At 38.0% G+C, this 22,211-nt stretch overlaps 3 protein-coding genes and 1 long non-coding RNA gene across 9 annotated transcripts in view; 2 read left to right on the top strand and 2 right to left on the bottom strand.

Annotated features, from left to right (window-relative positions):
• Nucleotides 1–944: 944 nt before the first annotated feature.
• LOC138131964 (large ribosomal subunit protein eL13-like) lies at nucleotides 945–1,848 on the top strand. The gene is made up of 2 exons (XM_069049258.1): nucleotides 945–1,056; nucleotides 1,183–1,848. Exon 2 carries the CDS (start codon nucleotides 1,190–1,192, stop codon nucleotides 1,787–1,789), a length of 600 nt encoding a protein of 199 aa, XP_068905359.1. The 5' UTR covers nucleotides 945–1,056; nucleotides 1,183–1,189; the 3' UTR covers nucleotides 1,790–1,848.
• Nucleotides 1,849–8,137: 6,289 nt separating this feature from the next.
• Nucleotides 8,138–10,503, bottom strand: LOC138131048 (uncharacterized). 2 transcript variants are annotated; one of them, XR_011159702.1, is made up of 3 exons: nucleotides 10,432–10,503; nucleotides 10,271–10,376; nucleotides 8,138–10,030 (listed from the first exon to the last, which is right to left on the bottom strand). It is a non-coding gene; the product is annotated as an uncharacterized lncRNA (long non-coding RNA). The 2 variants fall into 2 exon arrangements; XR_011159701.1 differs by having other exon boundaries at nucleotides 10,271–10,494.
• An 828-nt stretch (nucleotides 10,504–11,331) lies between these two features.
• mei-W68 (meiotic W68) lies at nucleotides 11,332–14,970 on the top strand. Of its 2 annotated transcripts, XM_069048225.1 has the most exons (6): nucleotides 11,332–13,181; nucleotides 13,237–13,377; nucleotides 13,427–13,614; nucleotides 13,662–13,810; nucleotides 13,860–13,997; nucleotides 14,053–14,970. In XM_069048225.1, exons 1-6 carry the CDS (start codon nucleotides 11,428–11,430, stop codon nucleotides 14,347–14,349), a joined length of 2,667 nt encoding a protein of 888 aa, XP_068904326.1. In that variant the 5' UTR covers nucleotides 11,332–11,427; the 3' UTR covers nucleotides 14,350–14,970. The 2 variants fall into 2 exon arrangements, with proteins under 2 accessions (XP_068904326.1, XP_068904327.1); XM_069048226.1 differs by having other exon boundaries at nucleotides 13,173–13,377.
• A 67-nt stretch (nucleotides 14,971–15,037) lies between these two features.
• The window catches only part of LOC138131296 (inactive dipeptidyl peptidase 10), a 60,012-nt gene continuing 52,838 nt past the window's right edge, over nucleotides 15,038–22,211 (bottom strand). For 3 of the 4 annotated variants that reach the window (XM_069048229.1, XM_069048230.1, XM_069048228.1), the window contains 7 exons: nucleotides 22,056–22,185; nucleotides 21,085–21,314; nucleotides 20,447–20,621; nucleotides 20,109–20,395; nucleotides 19,713–20,062; nucleotides 16,951–17,156; nucleotides 15,038–16,895 (listed from right to left, as the gene is read on the bottom strand). In XM_069048229.1, the coding sequence (XP_068904330.1) occupies nucleotides 16,770–16,895; nucleotides 16,951–17,156; nucleotides 19,713–20,062; nucleotides 20,109–20,395; nucleotides 20,447–20,621; nucleotides 21,085–21,314; nucleotides 22,056–22,185 (1,504 nt within the window). In that variant the 3' untranslated portion in view covers nucleotides 15,038–16,769. The remainder of the gene's footprint in view (nucleotides 16,896–16,950; nucleotides 17,157–19,712; nucleotides 20,063–20,108; nucleotides 20,396–20,446; nucleotides 20,622–21,084; nucleotides 21,315–22,055; nucleotides 22,186–22,211) is intronic. The other variant, XM_069048231.1, reaches the window with a different exon arrangement.

The raw sequence follows: 22,211 nt of genomic DNA, 5'->3' as shown, positions 1-22,211 counted from the left end.
GGACGAGTTGTGGCTCCCCAGTCAGCACTTAATACACAAAAAAGCATTAAAAACTGAAAATAAACTGTGACACGTGCCCGCATGTACGGAGTAGAAATTGCATTTTGATAAGCTCGTACAGGTGGTTTCTATTACAATTACTATCTTCGCGAAGGGGAAATTTTACTGTTTTACATATTAACACTGGTAAAAATAGGCACAGTCTAATCGGCTGAATTTATGACAAATCCAGCTAATCCGTTGCTTTCTTTTTTTAACGAAAGCTGAAAGCTGTTGTGCAAGCCGAAAGTACAACTCTGTATCGTCCACGTGTGTGGTTGTCTGTCTCGCCAACAAAAACAATTAATAATCGAAGACTTTATTTTTGTCCAGTGATTGAACATCGCGTTGCATAAATGTATTTCAGTCGAGTGCTGCACAAGATCATATCTGAAACCGTCAGGATTCAAACTGAGCGGTCGAGATCATTAGGTGTTAAGGCAACACAAGCTGCAACCCTTTAATATTTTGCTAGGCTGGAAGATCGTATCGGTCCATCTGATACACGATTCATTCTTAAACTTTCTTAAGTGATCGTGTCCGATAAGTCACGTTTCGTAACGAATTATTATTATTACTGCAATGAGAGCCAGGATGCAGTCGCAGAAGGCGCAAAATTGATAATCCACGAAGGACGTTGCAGCAGAAAAGTCTCATAAAATTATCGCGACCGGACAATTGTGTTAACGTTACATTTATTACATAACGCAGAGCGAACTCCAACTGAGGTAAAGGACATGGCAGATGTCCTGAAGGCAAAGCAGCTGAGCAGCTCTACCGGTGTGCTTTTTCCCGTTTTATTAATTAAAACACAACTTCCGTTGCTGAACTAGAAATATAACAAAAATTTACAAGACAAATTCAAAAACCGCGCCATTAATTGCTTGATTTCATTGGCCACCACCTCCACGTCACAAATTAATACCCCATCGAGTGTGCATCTTTCGCCGGTCAAGACTGCTGAAAAATCGTTTAAAAAACCAAATCAACTTCTCAATTCCAACGAGACACAACTTCGTAAGTTGCCCCTTGCTTTCCTCGTCCCCTTTTATCCAAACATGCCCGGATTCGTTTAAAAACTCTAGAAATCGCTTTTGAGGTTATGTCACGTCCACCATCTTTGCGTATTAGCGTCTTTTAAAGTTGCAGCATGGTCCGTCACAATAATATGATTCCTAATGGCCACTTCCACAAGAAATGGCAACGCAGAGTCAAGACTTGGTTCGACCAACCCATGAAGAAGCTCCGGCGCAAAATCCTCCGCGCCAGGAAGCTGACGAAAGCGGCTCCGGGTCCCGTCCAGCTCCTTAGACCCATGGTACAGTGTCCCACCGTACGCTACAACAAGAAGAGTCGCGTGGGACGCGGATTTACTTTGCAAGAGTTGAAAAGAGCGGGTCTGAACGCGAAGTATGCGCGCACCGTTGGTATTGCGGTTGATCACAGAAGGAAGAATCGCTGTTTGGAGTCTCTTGAGCGCAACGTACAGAGACTGAGAGAGTACAAAGACAGACTTGTCGTGTTTCCTGTCAACGCCAAGCAGGTTGTCAAGACTGATGATGGCAAGAGTTTGAACAAGGTGAGACCTGCTCAGACTAGAGTCAAAATCAGGAGTGTGACTGATGAGGAGAAGAAGTTTCAAGCTTATGTCACACTGAGGCGGGCAAGATGCGACGCCAAGTACGCTGGGGTGAGAATCAAGAGGAAGCAAATCAAGAGTGACGCTCTTGATGGTAAAACTGGTAATTAAGTGTGGTTTGTATTCTGTTGGTAGTAATAAAGTACAGTTTGTGCCAGTCATAGTACAAAGTCTGGTTTGGTTTTTGGCGGAGGACTGATGGGGAATTACCTATATTGATTTCACTATCAGTTCCGCCTTATGGTTTTGTAACAGTACACAGAGCATCCTCTTCATAAGTGACGACCCCCATCTATTTCCTGGTAAACGGTCAGCGCTATCGGCTGCGATAAGTGACTTACTCTATCCGCAATTAGCCGAATCGGACTACCCTGCAATAATTGCCTCTTATCACACACTTCTTACACATTCTCGCCGTTTCTTGCCACCTTTTCTTATCTAAACTCGCCGACTTTGGATTGATCGACATAATTAACCATCTGCGATCGCACAAACTTCTACATTGCGGTCTTTCAGCTTGGATCTCTTCGATAACGGGCACAAGCTTCGTGCCGCTCTAATCACTTGCAAATGTTACAGTACTGTCGACCCGCAGTGGAACAGAGTCAATTAAATTTTATAGATTCGTCAGACGATAGGTCCGATGTTAACACCATCAAGCACAATAACAATAAGTTTGCCACCCGATTATCAGTTTTAAAAATCTTTCAACTTATTTAAACCCGTGCGGCATTGGTTAAAAATAATTACCACCATAAATACTCTTGTATATTTAAGAATTAAGATGTTGATTGCAGATAAGACGGATCTTTTCAAACCGCCACGGTGCTCCATGCGACATTAAAATGAAGACGCAAGCCAACGTAAAAACGTGTCATAACATCACAGGTTTATTTCATGGGGCGACAAATATTCATGTTTGTACAAATAAAATTACTATCTAATGAAACCACATTTTCGCCTTAGAAAATTCGCTGGGATGGTGTTTTTTTTGTTTGGTCGATGAACGCAAAGAGGGACGTCGAAACGGCGATAAAATGGTTAACAAAACGTATTTGAATTCGTAAAATTGTCGGTTTATTGCCTTTTGTGCAGATGGATAAGCTGCGGTCGTTCGATTGCGTGTGAACGGGGTGGTCTCTGCGTTCTTATCTGCCATCATCCCGGCAGGATTCCACTTCGGATATGCAATTTGAGGGTAGGCAGGACGATATTGGTTTGTTTCTGTGAGAAACAGTTACTCGATCGTGCCTAATCAACCATATTGACTGATAATGAACGTTTTCGTTTTTTTAATGCAAAATATGATAGGCTAATTTTAACTGTAGTTCCACTTATTTAATCATTATGATAATTTTGCAGTTTAAATTATACAATTTAAAACATTTCGACGTGAATGTGCAATGGTTTTTTCTTTCATTTTTATTGCAAATAAAATTAACAGACATTGTAGATTTACACTTTTTATTTCTTTAATGAAAATGATCGAATAATTTTTTTGCTTTTGTTGTAAACCACAAATAGTAGATTACATACCGAGGTGGAAAGTGTTTCATTCCTGTCGAGAGCTAAGATAGTTTACCAAGGCGTAGCCGAGGTGAACTAATGCTCGAGACAGGAAGGAAACACCTTCCCACCGAGGTTTGTATACTATTTTATTCGGAATCATTACATTTTTAGCAAATCAACAATTAATTTGATGAAGTTTCATTTCTACCGTTTTTCGACAATTCGTGTACGCCACTGGAAAAACGTCATAACAGGGCGGAAAGTGGCCTATTACTGACCAAGAGAGGGAAGTAAAGATAAAAAGGAATGGTTAACTTTCCGCCCTCGTATAAGGTTAGGAATGTGCATATTACAATACGATTCCGAATAAAAAACTTTATTTGCAAGAATGATCAATGTTTATATTTTTTATTTATTATAATTAATACATACATATTAACAATCTAGTTGTAAATTATGTTTCTAAAAAGTGGATCTGAATAAATTCTAACACAATTTAAATTATTTTACATATACGATGTTGCAGTAATTTCGTCTCTTTAGAAGCTCTTCTTACTTCTGTTGCAATTCAAAACAGGATATTTATCTATTTGTCCAGATTTACATGTTTCTAAGAAGATCTCTTGCTAATAAAAATGGGTTTGAATAAATTCTAAAGGAATTTAAAATTTCAAACTTACATAAACACCGTTCACGTTGTTTTGGCGTAATGGAAGGTCATGGTTAATTTTTTAACGTTGGACACTGTTTGATTTCCGTCACTAAAGTGCTTGACATGCGGACCTTTTCCCGCCATGTCTGAGTATTTTTCTATTGCGAACAAATAAAACTGACAACAATGCACTAGACATTGACGCTATTTATAACCTCAAACTTAGAAAAACATAACCTAATTCAACAGACAGCTTTACTACCAAATTATAAATGCAAAATTTCTATGGCCTCCCATTATCCCAAAACAACAGCATAAAGATACAACCTTGTCATCTTCATTTGAATCTTTTTTTTTTGTCACGATTGACACAAAATTTATCTTGCAAAATTAACAGTTCCTTTATTCTTCATTATTATTTCCTTGAAGCTTCGCCTTCCTTCGGAGTGATTTTTTGTTGTAGCGATGCTTCCTGCACACTCTAAAGGTCCTTCATTAATGTAATGAAGTCATGAGAACGTCACGGTGGATCAGTGCGGCACGAGTGGTCATCCTAAAAAAATCACCCTTGGCTAACACGCATAGCACCGCAGGAGCCCAAACCAGCATATTTCACTGGTCCAGGGGGGTTGAAATATTACTACTGAACGCAGCAGCAACGATTGTCGACCTTAAAATCACCCCTATTAAAGTTCAGTAATTGAACACCCCGTCACCCTAATAAGTATAATAGACAAAACATTGTAAATGATTCACTTTGTTTCTTGAAGTGCCATAAACAATGAGTAACACTAAACCACTGTTTAGTATAATGTGCAATAAATAAAAGACGCTTTAATCCGTGGGAATACAGACCCAGCTCCGATGTTGCGCCAATTTGATCATTTTAATGCCACTGTAATTAATTAGCTGGCAGCAAATCCAACACAACAGAAGTAAAAACAATCACAACAAAAAGATTAGGCCAGTGTAATTAGTTTGCAACAAATTCAACACAACAAAAGTGGAAACAATCACAATAAAATCATTCACAACAAAAAGAATTAGGTGTTTTGTTTTTAGTATCATCGTTAATTAGTGTTAACTCATCTATTGGCGATTTCGGCTACGGTTGGGGGCGCCACTGAGCTACTGTTGCCAAGTCATACTCCTGTTCGACCCGGCTGATGTCTGTGCATTATTTTTTAAAATAAGTTGGTTTTACCTGAAATCGGTTTTTGTGATGGCTTTTTTTAAGGTTATACAAAACTTTAGTTTATTAGAGGCAACAGCAGAAAGCGGATGTGTTGTGGAAGGCGAAAAAGTGTGTGCGAAGTTGTTAATTTGATGTGTTACTAAAGTGGTGGAAACAAGGTATGTATGAAAATTTTGGATCATGTCTACAAACAAGTGCCTTAAGTAGTCTCCCAATATAAATAATTTCAAAATATAACATTCAAATACTATTTAAGGCTCCACAAACCCTCACGAAGTGCTTATACTAAAAACATGGAGTTATTTTTTTCGGAATTTTTCTACAAAATCAACTTTAAAGCAATGCTTGACTTTTGGTTGGTTAGTAGGCACCTAAACGGAGGTCAATGACATTTTATTTTTTTTTTGTTCGAATTTGTCAGAATTTGAGAATTTTCTCCTGTGTGAACGGATTTTGATAAATTTGACAACTTGTCAAAACGAAACGTCAAGCTAATTTTAAGGATTTTTAGCGATGTGGAGCCTTTAAGGGGCTCGTCGAACAAAAAACCGTTGTATTCAACTCGTTCTTGTGTAATTTGGGCTTTTTTTGGCACTCGTGAACCTTTAAAACTCTCGTTTCACTCGAGTTTTAAACAGGTCCACTCATGCCAAAAAAAGCCAAAATTACACACGAACTCGTTAAATAAATAACTATTTTTAAGTATGATAATTAATTTGTAATTAAATAATAACGCGAAATCATTTTTTTCGGATTTTTTTGTCCTGGAACGTTTTTTCGCAGTAAGTAAACACTCATTTGACAGATAATTAAAATACGGAGGTCAATGACATTTTCTTTTTTCGTTTACAAATGTAGTCTTCTTTTTTAAAGTGTTTTCCACAGACCTTCATAACGGGTGACTATTAAAATTTTCACTTGGAGTTGGCTTTGAACGAGTTTTTATTTTTTCTGTTACTTTAGACACACGCAAGAACGAACGACAAATGTCAGTCAGTACAATTGAAACATAACCTATAAATGAGAAAAAACATTTATTGAAATGTCAAACTTGTCAGTGTCTAAGGTGCAATGGAAAACAAAGAATAATCCATAGCCAACCCTAAGTGAAAATTTTAATAGTCACCCGTTATAATAATAATTAGAGGAAGTTTTTCCCCTTAATAAAGCACTTCCCTGTGTTTTCCTTCTCTACTCGGTCTTTAGAACCAAAAACATTTTCGATGAGAACATATTTTGCTTTTACCGCACAATCCAGAAATAAATAGCAACATGCTTCTGGTTCGTTTTTTCGGCACGTGTTACAGCCAAAAACACAACAATTTGTTTTATCGGTCTTATTTTTATTCATTTTTATATAATAAATTTTAATTAAACCGTCGTTTTGTTTTAAAAACACAAATCATTTGAATAGTCACCGGTTTGAATGTGTCTTAAAATTTTGCGTAGAATTCACACCAGATGTCTCACTGATATCTAGCTGGAATCGCCATCATCCAGTTTAGAACTTTTCAGCTACATCTAAAATCTGAATAAGCTAGGTAGATACTCTTTCTTTCTTACAGATGTAAATTCTACATTGCCAAGATTCTCGGGGTCTTGGAGGTCACAGTGTTGTAATTAGGTGGTGACATGTAACCATTTTTGTTTTTTTTTTTTTTTTTGGTTGAGTATTAAATAATATGTGCGTGCATAATTTCGAGGGGTGGTAATGCGCTCTCGCTGCGGTCTAAAACATTATAATACAGACAATGCGATCATTCCGACAGACACATAACTAATTTTTATTCAAGGGACATAATCGCAGCTGCGATACAATAAAACTACAAACTACAATCGTATAAACCACTTAGCATTGTTCCTACTGTCTAACCGCATTGCCCCACAACGGCCGTTTGAAAAACACAAGAACAACCACCTCTAGTGGAGTGGCTCTCTAAACACGAGTGGCCTTTACAATATCTATATTAAAATTGTGACAAATTTATTGTATTTGCGGGAACCGTCTGCAACAATAGCCCTCAGCTATCACACATCGATCGCGCCGAAGTCAGTTTTATGGCAAACCGAGCAACAAAAGGTCGAGATCCCTGGAAACGATAAAGTCACAGTTTACAAGAGGTTTTTGTTCGGATCAATTGCTCTTCCACTTTCCACCGGTTTCATTAATAAAGCAAATCACAACCGAAATTTTCCCGGATTAATGCCTGCGCACAGCTTGACGGCGCTCTTAAAAGGCCGGATCGCCGTTTAAGATCCTTCTGCAAAAATCCACGATTTAATCGAGTTTGAGCGCAGTGTGTGATCCGTAATAAGCATAATAACTGTCCGAGGGAGCGTATTTACCTTGGCGGATTCGCAATTTCGCAAGAAGATGAAATGTGCGAGTTTATGTGGTGCGATCGGTTCCATTAACAGCGATAAACTTTCCCACGTAAATAACAAAGTTGTGACGTTGTTTTTAAGCGGAGAACGGATCAACCCTTAACGCAATAAAATTTTATTATTTCATTTACGAGGTGCGATCTTTTTCAATTCCGGTTCGCACCGGGTGACGTCCTTCTTTTCAACGATGACAAAAAGTGATCTGCTTCCAGAAACAAATTTATTGTGTCGTAAAGCGACTACCAAAGGTGGTTCAACTTTAATCATCGGGATTGTCGATGTGTTATGGTAATTTTTCGACCACCCTTAGAGATTTTATCTCGAACGGGTTCGGGTATCGAGATTTGCATGGCGAGAAGAACGCTTATGAAATGTTATTATTAATATTATTATTAACGATTTTATATTGTCCTGTGGAATGTTTAATCGAATATTATAAATTCATAGAGTTTCTCTTAAAAAGTGAATTGGTACATGCACACGTAGTAGGGGAGAGAGGGGTAAAATAATCCCTCTAAGAAAGAAAAATTGATTTTTCTTAACGTGTTGAGTGAATTTGTGCGTAACTATATACATCGCTTTTATCCATCATTTAGCTACTCAAAAATATTTTTATTGGCGCCTTCAAGCTTCTGAATTTATATATATGTATAAATAATTGGGTAGTTGCAAAAGGATCATTTTGTACACAGGTTTGGGTAAAATGATCCCACACTAATAAATGCACAAAAAAGTTATATTGGATGAACAAAAGTTAAAAAAATACCAAATCTTCAAAATTTTAATAGGCGTTTGGATGAATTAGCATTATGAGATGAATTTGTTAGACAAAGGTCGCAGATGAAGTCATCCCAGGCGTTTTCATCTATTCCTGCACAAGCGTCATGAGCCCATTGACGACACCGTGAGCATTGTATCCACCCTTCGCCTTCGATAGAATTTCCATAGGGTTCAGAACAATAAATACAGAGTGCACCATTTTCCTGTTCTGATTCTTCGCTGCTACTTTCTGCAAGCTTTTTGGGAGGCCCTTTTTTTGATTTTTTTGGGTTGCATTTTCCTTTCTTGTTTTTTCTTGTTTCTTCCTTAGCAGCTTTTTGTTTTTTTTCTTCTGTTAAATTATCTTTGTAAGGCGTACTGGTTAACAATACGGTACCTACAGATTTCCTTTTCCTCTGTGCTCGGGGTCCACTTATTTTAGGTAAGGGCCTAAGTGTGATAGGACCGGCTTTGGTAAACGACGTATCGTGAGTCTTATCAATTTCAACATCCTCAGTCTTATTTGGACTAGTGTTACTTGTACTGGCTTCACCTAAATCAGTGGCATTTGCTTCAACATTTTCAGATAACTCAATCTCAGTTGTTTCTTTTTCATCCGTGGTTTCAGCCGCTATAAAATCTAAATCATTAAAAATACCACTGTTGTAAGGCACAATCCCTGTTTTTTTAAATGCATTAATCGCATTGGCTGGAGTGCAAGCCTTTAGATATCCCTCACAAAAAATTTTACTTATTTGAAAGGTTGTTATAGTCCTGCCAGGGTTGTTGTTTAGCCATCTTTCAAGTGCATGATCTACAGCTGTACTAAGTGGAAACATAATTCCTACATCTAGTGGCTGGAGCTTGTGCGTACAGTGTGGAGGTAAACATAAGATAGAAACAAAATTGTCCTTTGCTTTAACGATGACATTTAAATTTTTTGTATGGGACAGATGCCCATCTAAAATTAGAAGAACTGGATCTTCTGGCGAAGGTTTTGCAAAAGACAAAAAATGTTCAAACCATAAGGAAAACACTTCTTCTTTCATCCAGCCAGATTCATTGCATGCAAAGATGGTACCTGGAGGAGCTCCATCTTTTAATTCAGGTTTCATTCTCTTTCTACTAAAAATAATCATTGGTGGAAGAAACATGCCACCAGCTGACATACATATCACTGCAGTTGATGATTGTCCACGTTCTGCGGAAGTAACACGGCCAACTTGCTTGCGACCTTTTTTTGCAAAAGTTTTCGAATTGCGTCCGGGAACGGTGGACAATGAAGTTTCGTCCACATTGTATATTCTATGAGCTGGATAGTTGTGCTTTTGGTATTCAGCTTTTAATAAATCAAAGAATTTTGAAACAACCGGTTTATTAAAAGCTTTTGCTCGAGCAACCGATGTTGCTTCTGGGACACGCAGTGATAATCCAGGATGTCTCTTTTGGAAACCAAATAACCAGTCTCGACCAGCAATTTTATTTTCAAGTGAAAATGGGTGATTAGCAATACCATTTCGTTCAGCAAGTTGATATGCTAAACTTCGAACATCATGGGTAGTTAAACCATACATTCTCACTTCCATGTCCAAAATGTAATTTACCAATTCTTCTTCCTGTTCAGCAGAGAAGACTGTCTTTCTGCTGCCCAATATTTTTTTGTGAGTGTTAGTAATAACATTCCTACTCCTCACTCGACGTTTTAAGGACATTACAGGAACTCCAAAATTTCTGCTAGCGGTTTTTATTGGCATTCCTTGGTTCTTGACTGCGTTAATTGCACTTTCCATGCTCCGCTCTGACCAATTTTGCCTTGTGGTCTTTCGTATATACGTACGAGGCATTGTGTAGACTGAAACAAAACTTATTTACTTAGAAATCGTTGAGGAGGGTAAAATGATCCCCGGGATCATTTTACACCCTACTATGCAGGATCATTTTACCCCACACCGCATGTCTCACATTTACTTATTTTTTTTTAGGTTAAATTTGCGAAAAAATGTGATGATATTGCAGTATATCGAAAGTTTACAAAATGCTCTAATCACAAATGAATGCAATTTTACAACTACGTCGCAGTAAGTGTACTTACAATGGTAACAAAAGCCGGTTGGCCTTATATCAATGTCACAAAAAATAAATACTTCACTCTGCTGACGCTATGCGTGCTAGCTTTGGAACAATACTGGGTGCCCTGACTGCAACTGCATCTGTAAGTGATGTTGTAATCAATTTCCGCTAGATTGCGCTAACCATTCTGTCGTCATTGAGAGGGATCATTTCACCTGATAGGATCATTTTACCCCTCTCTCCCCTAAGTCCGGTGCAATTATTTCTCTTAATAATAACATTTATTTAATGACCAGAGATTGAATTGATAGTCGGTAATTGTTAGTTTCGCCGGATTCATGGATTTAACAAAATTTTATGCATTATAAACACTTTTAAATTTATAATCAACTACAATTTGCAATATCCAATAAATGAGATTTTAAAAACCATAATTCTGATGAAGGCTTGATCGTTCTATTAGAGAAAAAAAGTTTTAATTACTGAAAAAGAAAAAAGAACAAAAGTACCGGATAAAAATCACGGCTTAAATAGGTAGGTACTTATTAAAGAAAAGCGAAATTATCTATGTTTTTGAGAAATATACCTAATAATAATATTATTTTTAATTTATCTTTGATAGGTACTTAACAATGGTAGTAATGTCAAATGTTTACATAAACATCTGTCAAAATTAACAAATTGAAGTGTCTGAGCTTCAGGTTACAACCATTGTTACAACAATATTAATAACAATTACATACATATAAACAATCCAATATTTTTTAGCTTTTGTTTTGAAATTTGCTAACAACAAATAATGAAATAAAATACTTGTAAATAAACAATTTGGAAAGTATTTTGATTTTTGACAGATGTCACTGATGCCACTGTTATTGTCTATTGTTAAATTGTAATTGTTTCTAATTTTTATTCTTTTTTAATAAAAAATATGTTTTGTTTTTTTTTCATTAAATAAACTCCTTTCCTTTCCGCAATTGTACTTTTGTAAAATTAAAATGTACGAAAAACATTCTGTGCTATAGGCAACCAGTTATTCAGCTGGAATTTCAACAAACAACAGCTGGTTTTGTTTTGATAACTTTTGAGGTTATGTATTGTTACATTTTTGTTATCATTGTTGTGTTTAAAACAATTAATTAATTATTGCAACAATTAATAACGCTATTTAATGAAATTATGGATAATCCTTACCGTAAAAGTGCTTTTCTTTTCAAATCTTTGAATCAATCTGGAGAAACGCAAGAAAACGACGAAGAAAATGTAATAGTTGAGGAAAATGAAAATTGGAAGAGAAAAATATCATTTAATTGTAGTACCGAACGGTCATCATCAGTCGCGTTCAGTGAAATCATTGATTTAACACAAAGTGATGACATAGCAATGTCTAACAGGAGCTTCAAATCTTCCTTTCAAGAATCGCTATCGTTATCGGCGAGTTGTTCCAATGCAACGTTACAAAGTATTGAGGTAAAGGCTGGACTAAGACATAATAGTGTCAGTTCAACCGATGTTGATCAAGTTAAGCCAGGGAGTAACAGTTTTGATTTGTTTCTAAATTCATTATTAAATCCCCCGAACAAAAATTTTACTGTAAAAAACTCACAGCCAGTAACACAAACAAGTGAAGATCAAAGCAGTAAAAGTTTTGAAGAATTCATGGAAAAAATCTTAACGCCAGATATAAATATTGCACAAAAGAAACAAGATGATTTTGAGAAAGATTCAAATAAGATAACTGAGACAAGTCAAGATTTACGGCATAAAGGGGATGAGTTGAGTTTCGATGAAATTATAACTAAAATGCTAGCTCCAAGAAATTTAGCTGAAGAAAAAGAAAAACAACGTGAAATAACAAAAGATTCCAATAAGATAACTGAGACAAGTCAAGATTTACAGCATAAAGGGGATGAGTTTAGTTTTGACGAAATTATAACTAAAATGTTAACTCCAAGAAATTTAGCTGAAGAAAAAGAAAAACAGAGTCAAATGAGTGATGATTACAGTGCAACATATCTGCAGTCTTCAATGCAGAGTGTTGGTGGTAGCGCTGAGAAGTCTTTTGAAGACTTGATAGATAAAATGTTAACTCCTGATCCAAGAAATTCAAACAAAGAAACTGGACGAGATCCACAAAAGAGTTGTTTGAAAGAAATGAGCACTCAAACATCTTTTGACGAATTGTCTAGTTTCAACATGAGTCAAAGATCTGATTTGCCCGTTACGAGTATTGCACATCGATATGCTCCATTTTCCTATCAGAAGAATTTCGCCACTTTTGAAGAAACAACAGTTGAGAACAACGCAGAAACCAAGATACCAAGTGAAGATGCCAGTCAAGAACAAGCATCGGTTGTTGAAAAGATAAACATTTTAGACGTACTTTCTCAGGATATTTGTATTTCACAAGATGGTTCCAAGACTTTTCACAACATTAGTAAGATTGGTACTCTGAAGTGGCTCCAATCTGCGCTAGCGACTGTTGACAAACTTGGTGTAAACAAAAATCGAAGGGCGATGGTAGAAATACACAATTATTACGATTTGTACATAGAGGACGATATGAAATCGCGTGTAAGAAATTATCGCAAAGGGAAAATAAGAATCTTCAAAATAGACAAATTTGGATCTAGAAGGATAACTAGATTTCAACGCTCCGTTACGCACAGCTTCAGCGAAGATGACGAAGATGCATGTGTAGAATTGACAGGAGCTGAAGAAAAATTGCGATCAGCTATCGCTAAAATCTGCGCTGACAAGGATTTAGTAGCTGGCGACGATAGCTCTCGAAGGGAGTGCGATAAAAGCAAGATTAAGAGTGCAATTCACGATTTGTTCGCAAGACTTTACGAAGTGTTTCACAATGATCAAATGCCGTGCTTCGTGTTTAAGTGGCCGCGGGATCCAAAACACTGTGTCATGTTTAAAGGAAGGTTTGATTTCATGTTGTACTGTGTTCGTTTAAATCTGTATTATTTGTCATACTAGACTGCACTTGAAACAAAACGGGAAACCCGAAGGAAGGGTCAATTTTGCATTGAGACGGTCCAGATACAAGATGTGTTACATGTTGTATCTTCTGGGTAAAGTGTATACTTTGCTAGAAAATAACAATAAACTAACAAGAAGGTATTTTTAAAAGTAGATGGGTACACATGATGAAAAGTGATTTTTACAGAGAGATATATTACCAGATGAAACCTTTGGTGAAGAGTCAGGCTGTGATAAATATTGCAATCGACGAAGTCTCTCGTTTTTTAACTGTCGGCCAGTGGCACCTAAACATAGTCTCTCACTGTGGTCAAATCTATGGCAATTTAAAACTGTTCTGGGCTTCGGGAGAGATCACAGACTGTAACGCACCAGGTAGTTGTCCCGCTGTCGTGATCACTTTCTAATCGCAATCTCAATAGCTACGATGATACCCTACAACATCGAAGACATCGTCGAAATGCAATCTACCGCCTGTTTCATACTTGTCATCGAGAAAGAATCGATGTTTCACAAGCTACTGGAAGAAGACTTGCCCAACAAGCTGGCCCGCCCCTTCATAATGATCACAGTATGTTTCCCACTCCAGATCCTCCATTTCTACTCAAACCCCTTTGCAGGGCAAAGGCGTTCCAGACCTAAACACCCGACTCTTCCTTAACAAAATATCAAACATGATGTCGCTCCCCGTTTTTATTCTCGTCGACGCAGACATCTACGGTATTAAAATCATGCTGACCTACAGATTCGGATCCGCCGTGAGACCACCACAAACAACTTGTAGTTCTTTTGATACATTGCATCCGGTTGCAGAAAAGCTGCCACGTGGCGGACCAGTTGGCAGTACCGAATGCCCGTTGGTTGGGTGTTTTTCCCTCGGAAATATCGAAATACGGGATGCAGCACCAGAAACTGTCGAACAGAGACAAGCGCTTGACCAAGCTTCTACTCGAGTGTCCTTTCATGGAGGACCAGACAACAATATCACGAGAACTGAACGTGCTTTTGGAGTCCAACAAGAAGGCGTCGATCGAAGGTCTCATTAAAAATAACACTTTCCTCAGCGAGTCTTACCTCCCGATGAAATTTTTCAATCAAGATTTCTTGTAAGAATTTTCATTTTATTACACAGACGCCAATTTGACACAAGCACGAGTTGTCAGAGATCAGAGACTGACGGAATCTGGGACACACATCGGTACTGTTGGGACAAAATTCCCAGAGTGTCGTCGTCGCCCACGTGGTCCTTCATTAGGGTGGTTTTGCTGCCCAAACACGGATCACTACACTTTCCTGTCATGATCACGGCATCTTCGTTGCTTTCGTTCGTTTTAGTTTGTCGCAGCCGTTTGCGTTTTCGTTCCGAGTTCTTCTCTTTCCTCCTTTTTGTTTTTGTTTTGACTAGACTAGTAGAGCTTTGTGTCAGATCGATGGCTGGATGGACGATGGTTCTGTAGCACGTCCCGACGTAGACCACTGAGTCTTCAGAAGATTTCCCGTTCAACGCCGCCTGTCTCGTTCTGTACCTGTGTGACGGCATTTTGTCGCTCCTGTGGATCCGTCTCTTCCTGTAAAGGAGTTGACAGGCAAATCTCCTCTTTCTTCTGTAGTGACTCATTCGTCGCTTGATCACCTGAAAACTTGTACTCTGCTTAGGTTCTCAAGTGGAGTGACTTACAATTTGATTCATTCTTAACTACTTGGATTTTTTGAGGGTGTAAAAAGCGAAAAGTCAATATTGATTGGGAATGTCAAATTGATCAGTAGCGACTTATCGAGGTGCGAATAAAGCGTGTGGTACTTAATAACGATTTATTGTAAACATTGTTTGCATCATTTTGTTTTTATATAATACAAAAACGAAACATTTAACATTCCATTATCTAACATTGCTGTCTAATAAAAATTAATAATTTAGTTGGTGTTCTGCACATTATTTTTAATTTACAAACACTGATGTGTACAACAATTATTAGGCAACATTTGCAACAAATTGTTAGTATTGCTATAAAAAACAACACATCGAGAATGACTATTGGAAAACACAAATCCTCTGAGAAGTAGGCCAAAAGTTTCGATCGTTTTGTCTTTTGAGAAAGGAGAGTAAGGCCAAACTATTCGAACGAAAATAGACTCGAGTGAACGAAACGAAGCTATTTATAGCTAGACCACCAAATTTAGAATTTTCCAAAATCCGCAATGTGTGTGAAAAAGTCGACAGCTTTAGAGATACATGAATAAATCAATTCGGAATTTATCAACGTAACTTCCAGCTGTAAAGATTGTCTTCGCTGTGACAGAAGCACAGCTTCTACTAATAAGTCTAAGCAAAATTTACACTATATAATATATTTTGTTTAAATGGAAAGTTTACTTTAGTTTCACAACCATTTTATTGATTACTTTTAAATATCGAAGCTCCAATTTAATAATTAAGTCGTTTTATTTTGATTCATATCGTCATATTTTGTATTCCGAAAATTGAAAAACATCTCGTAATTGACATCATCTGTACTATGAGGAAAGGAAATCAGACGAGGAAACTAGAAAGGCTGCCACATAGAAGAGTGTAAACCGACACCTTCGCTCTCGACATCGTGGAAAGTATTTAATGTCATCTGTGGATCAAGACCGCCATTTTCTAATCTTCAAACGTTTCGATTTGATTAGTGTTTTGCTCGATTTTGGTAGGTTTTGTGGATTGTCCAGTTAGTTTCGTCACAACTGAAAAACTTGGAGTGCAGTTTTAACCAGTGCTCGGTGTTGGCCAAAAAACTGAATGCAAGATTTAGGGGAATATTTTTTCGTTATTTTGGTTGTGTTGTGTAATGTGAACGTGTAGATCTTAAAATTTTAGACTGTCGAGAAATTTCTTTGCATGAAACGACTACTCGGTAGAAAGCTTGAAGCAGTTGTTGTTGGATAGTTTATAAAATCAGTCTTATTCTAATCAATGAAGCTATTTACAGTAGAGTTCTACTTCTATGGAAGAATTTCAATACTAACGGTATTTAAAATTATGTCCTAAATTACAATACTAATGTAATACTTACGTACTCTTCTTTAGAAAGTTAAAAAAAAGTGTTATGTTGTTGATATATCTGGGTAAGTTGGAAGATAGATTGTAAATAATGACATTAATTACTTTTCACAGTAATACGTAGGTAATTCGTGTTGTTATTAAAAGTAGTGTTGAAGTGGAGATCGGTGTGAGAAGAGGAAAGGTCACAACTTGGATCTAATTTATAAAATATGATATCAGTTCAACCGCTTAACAAGAAATCTCAGAAAAAGAATCACTAATTCGTCTTGTTGTTCTACACTGACAACTCACTAAGTTCTGCTATGATATAAACAGCTTGATTATTGATTGAATTGACCAGCTCCGACTGTCGACTGTTGTGTTTTTTGGGGTGTTTTCGCAGGCGAGGCCACGTGGGATGGGCGGTGGCGGCGGGGCTGTCCGCCGTGACGGGCACCGTTCCGAAGGCCGTCACTCGATGGCGAAGTATCAAGTGGGAAACCAACCTTCAGGTATTTTTATCTTTGTCTCTCTCGTCTATATCTAGACTAAGGCACTCTTCGAAGAAGCTTTGCATCGAGCTGTACACGTGTTCCAGGACGTTCTGAAGTTCGTGACCCTCGTCGGCGTAACTCTGCACAAGAAGTGGACGTCTTAAGGGATACATCGACTTTAAGGTAGGTACGCACCTGGTATCTGAACAGAACCCCCGCTTCCGTCAGGGCACGTGCCAAGGAAATCCCGTGTTGATAAGGTGCCGTAAGGTCTGCCAAACCGTGCATGAGGAAAAAGGAGTTCTTGGGGATATTTCGCGCCCGTTGCGTCGCATCTGCCTTCACGTATCCCTTGTAATTCTCGGTGGGGAGGCCGAGAATCTTCTCCGTGAATGCTGAATCTGGAACGACGTGTTAATATTCATGACGCCAAAATGGAAATTGGTACCGTAAAGAGGGATCGCCGCCGCTGATTTCATCGCGCTTCGGAAAACGGACTAAATGCATTTTTTATCTCTACCAGATAGAAACTTGACGCCAGGATTGTAAATTGTAACGCTTTTATGACTTCCGGTACCGTACAAATTTTACTTACATTGAAATTTACTACATACCAAAATCTCCATTAAACATTAAAGTATTAAACCCTAAAGATGCTATAAAAGAAATAAAATACTGTAAAGGCTGTGTTGAAAATAGAGATACCAAGAGGTTTTATGCATTATTTTTAATGTCAGATTAATACGAGGGTTACGCAAAAACTTTTTGCCTCTCTGGGTTTTATACATATTTTTTTAGATATGTATAAATGGTACAAATGCAAATGACATAATTTTCTGGAGTCCAATATGTCCCCCCAAAAGTGTTCGAAAATAATATTTTATGTCAGCCCTATAATCACGATTTGGGACCTCGTGATTTCCTTTTGGTACTCGGATTAAGGAACAAAAAGCTTGATTTGCAATTTTGATTTTTGAAGTAACATAGAAAGAGTGATGTTGAGCTGAATTGCAAATCAGTACTTTGAAGTACAAAAATAAAAATCTTTAAAAAATATGAAAGTTGTTTTATTAATAAATCCTGGAAACTTTTTGTACAACCTACGTATAATTGCTGATTAATCCTAGATTGCTTTTTTTACGTTGAAATCAATCAAGGATTTTCAGATTTACTGCACAAATGAGTCTGCAATTAAATTTTTAATTGGATTTGGTCGTTATCGCTAGACAAAAAACAAAAACTAATCCATTAATTAATGTAGCGTTTCCCAGTAAAATTTCTTCTGGAGGATTTTTATAAAGTAAGTCGCGTTATTCTTGTTGTTTCTTTGCTGGATGGTTTCAAATTATTAAAATAAAAATTAGGTATTTTTCAAATTCTATAGGTTAATACGAGCACTATTTTTTTAATGTCAAATTGAGACATTTCTTGACTTCTTCTTAAGGATATGATCAGTAAATATTTGCTCGACTTCCCTAACTGTAAAACACACCTTTAGCTTTCAATTTAAGGTTAAGGTAGCTGCGATTTACCGACGAATGATGTAGATTTCTAAGGGATTGCACGCACGGTTAGTTTACTCTTTTTACAGTTACTTTAAAATTAAAGTGTTCATACGTTACTTTGATTTAGTTTAAAAAACACATTTACATGTAGGTATTATTTTTCCGATAAATATTTCTTTTTTAATTCTTATTGACTAAAAAATAACCTAAAAGGGAAAATACAACATATATAAATGTCGTACTGTAGGTATTTTACAGGGCTCCAATTAATCACGCACTCGGCTTCGCCTCGTGCCTGAAACCTAGTTTTCGCGCTGTAAAATACGCCAACCGTACTCTAATGTAAGTAACTGTTATTAACTTGGAATCAGATTCAGTTTAGTTATCTTTTCCCCTTAAAATGTTTTATTATTTTTAAAAATAGTTTGCTTCCATGACTAAAAATATGGTACCTGATACCTTAGAGTTTTTTCACTTTTTTAATTTGTGCGTTTTTCAATTTATTAAAATTTGCAAAAAACAGTCTAACACAGACAAAAATATATTACTCTGAAGGATTATGGTTGTTTAAATTATTTTATTTTAGAACCATCAGCCTGTTTTTTGACCTCGATGGCTCCCGTAGTATAGCTTTCGTGGCTCTAGGACCTATGGTAGACCAAAAATTCACGGCTTTAGAACAACAATAACGTAATAATAGCCTTTGTTCAAAATACTGAGCCTTTGGATTTTAATTTTTGCGAGAATTAAAATAATATGCAACTTTGTATGCACCACGTGCATAATCAAGATGATATCCCTCGGGAAATTTAAACCCTTCCGCTTTGCCTCCTGCTTCAAACATTCCCTCGAGTCTTGATCTATTAATTATGCCGTTGGTGCATAAATCACTGTTACATATCCAAATTACTACTTTCCAAAATGTTCAGTTGCAGTTGAATTTTCGCAGTAAAGCTTGAATTGAACTTTTGACTGTTACAAAGTCTAGAAATGACTTAAGTAATTTTTCGCCATCTTGTGAAATTAAAATCTCAGTTTCTCATCTTGTAAATGCATAAGCCGTGAAGTTTTTGTAATTATTCCATTAAAAGTTGCGCTCTTTAGAATCTTTGAATAGTTCAGAAACTTTTGAAACTGCAAGTTTCAGATGTTAACCAACTTGCTTTTTCTTAAACAAGAATTGCGAGAACAGAGAATCCTCAGCCACAAAATTATAAAAGATATGTCTATTTTCTGTTAATTTATTTTATACTTTTATGAATTAATTAGAATTATCTAACATGAACTGCCGTGAAGTAACAGTTTCGGCAAGATCAAAAATAATTTTTGTTTGAGAACGGTTCTTATGTGAATGAGTAAAAACATCCTTACGAGTCGCGAAACAAATATAAGTTATCATTTTGCATTTCTTTTTCTATATTTTTCATGCATATTTTCTGATGTGTTACTTACTGTAGTACAACCAGTCAGAAATCGGACTGACCGCAATCCCACACTTATACACTTTTTGTTGATTCCCCAGTCCCAGCACCATCGACGTGACGTAACCACCGTACCCCCAACCCCAGATCCCCACTCTAGTTTTGTCCAGGTATTTGTGCGTATTCAGGAGGAACTCCAGCACTGCGACCTGATCTTGCACTTCGACACCGCCCAACTGGCGATAAAGCGATCGGTCGTACTGTCCACTGGCTCCCCTCACGTCAAGTCTCACGTAGACGACGTCGCAATGGCTTGACATGTACGTACCCCAATCTATCCTAAATTTTTCCGTGACTGCTTTGCTGCCCGGTCTGCCATTACTGAAACCGACCCGTCAACCCTGGTCACCCTCCGACTCATACTTACACTTCAACAAGGACAGGGTAGGCAGCGTCTCGCAGCTCCTCCCGCCAACTGGGAGGTAGGAGTAGTTGAACTTGAGCCCTACTACCATGGGGCAAAGGCACCTCGAAAGACTTTTGCTTGGGCAACGCCAACTTCTCGAGCATCCGCATCTTCTGCGGCCTCGTGTCGTAGAGGATCTTCAAGAGCTTGTGCGTTGTCGCATTATGCATGCCTGCTAATGGAAGACCGGGCCCTTCGCACTGAAGGACGTAGAATGACGAATTCGATGATTCCGAACGGGGGCTTATCTGGAACGCGGATTCTATAAGAAATGGCGAGTGCTGAGGAAGCGAACTCACCAAAGCGTTGAAGTGCGTACAGTTGCCGTAAAGATAACGGCTACTCCAAAGGACGTCCCCTATCTCGCACGTTATGCAGTGGGACTCGAGGCGGCGGGGGTCTTCAGTAGACGGATCACGTACCACGTACAGATGCCTCTGCCCCGCCTTGTGCTCCTCCGTTGCCAAGTAATATCTGCCGACACAATCAGGGTTACAGCGCGAAGACAACCCGGCGCATCCACCCATATTCCACGTCACATACTTGCGACAACAAAATGATAATGCTGCCCTAAAGTGTCTAATGGCTTTAGACCAAACTTCACGTCCTCACCGAGGACAGTTAACAAACTTGAAACACGTTCAACATAGTAACCATCTATGCATAATGACTTTTTTTAAATGCCGCTATTTGAAGACTACGATGCAATATGAAAAAGATTATACAAGGTGATAATAAGCCCGACGGAATTGAAAATGCAACCCACAATACATTTGCAAAGCAAACCGCGTTCATATCCAGGTTTGCTGTGCAAATGTATTTTGGGTTGCATTTTCCATTCCGTCGCACTCATGAAATACCCTGTATAATGCAAAAGAAATCCAAATGATTTTTTATCCACGTTCCGCGTAAAATTGAACGAAAGGGGAAGTCTTACATAAGATGGCTGACGTTGTCCCAGCTTAAGATGCGGTCGACCTCGTGGCGACCATGGCTGAGAACGGCGATGTGCTGTTGAGTGACAGTAACGTGTTTAATATGCGTGTAAGTCTCCCTGCTCCCCTCCTGGACAGCAGCGAGCATCAGGAAGCTGTCTCCATCCGGTGAGAACATCGGATGCTCCTGGATGTCGAGCCAGGATCGTTCAGCTGCTCGTTCGGCGTGGGTCTAAGGACATAACATAAAGAAGGCACTTTACTCTGCTTCGTTCTACAAGATAAAAATTGGATGCTCGAATGAGCCACCCCACTCAACAATTCTCCTACACAACACTACCCCATCCCACCAAATCAATCAATCAGACGTGATACTTATTTAAGCTACATGTGTACAAAGAAATACTTTAATTTACAAGTGGGAAGTGAACACGCACAAGTGCAGCGATGTAAAAGTTTAATGCAAGTTGCGCAATATCAACAGCTAAATGGCAAAAGCTGTCACGTCAAAGGAACTGGGGGTGATGAAAGTGAAATGTCACTGTCAAGTATTTCACAAGAAATTAATTTTGTATCTTCTTTATTTCTGAAGCAAATGAAGCAAAATGCAAATGTGAAATACAGCTGTCAAAACGATAAAATAACAGTGTATTGTATGATAAGGGATTAAAGTGCAAGTTTTTGTCGCGAGAGTAGCGCAGCGAGGGCAATTATTACACGAAAGCCAATAACAAGACTAAAGGAAAAAATAATGCAAATGCGAATTTTATGGTGTCGTTTTTTTGCTTGAGAATGTGAGCGGTAATTTTAGGAGTCGCTGTGAAAATATTAGGATTGGGTTTATTTAATCTGGATGGGGTTGACAATTGGAAAGTGTCGGGAATCGAAAGAGCGGAGCACCCCGGCGGGGCAATTTTTTACGTCAGAGAAACATATTAGGAAATAAATAATTTTCTGGGTCGTTTGTGCTGACCTCTATACATGCCCAGTTGGGAGCCAGACAGGCCGAAATGATGCTGAGGTTTTGCGCGCGGTTCATCCACACCACCGAGACTTGCGTGTTCTTCTGGCCGATCCACCCGGCCGATGTCAAATAGTAATCCCTGGAAATCAGAGGATTAAAGCGTTT

Source organism: Tenebrio molitor, chromosome 5 (genome assembly GCF_963966145.1).
Source record: "Tenebrio molitor chromosome 5, icTenMoli1.1, whole genome shotgun sequence".
Classification (NCBI taxonomy): Eukaryota; Metazoa; Arthropoda; class Insecta; order Coleoptera; family Tenebrionidae; genus Tenebrio; species Tenebrio molitor.
The sequence above is the reverse complement of the archived record's forward strand: the minus strand, read 5'-3'. Positions and strand labels throughout refer to the sequence as shown.

Excerpts from the sequence above, each read along its gene's own strand:
- LOC138131964 (XM_069049258.1), top strand. The coding sequence starts at position 1,190 with ATGGTCCGTCACAATAATATGATTCCTAATGGCCACTTCCACAAGAAA.
- mei-W68 (XM_069048225.1), top strand. The coding sequence starts at position 11,428 with ATGGATAATCCTTACCGTAAAAGTGCTTTTCTTTTCAAATCTTTGAAT. Across the intron at positions 13,615-13,661 it reads CACAGACTGTAACGCACCAG|CTACGATGATACCCTACAAC; the intron begins GTAGTTGTCCCG and ends CAATCTCAATAG. Across the intron at positions 13,998-14,052 it reads CCTACAGATTCGGATCCGCC|AAAAGCTGCCACGTGGCGGA; the intron begins GTGAGACCACCA and ends ATCCGGTTGCAG.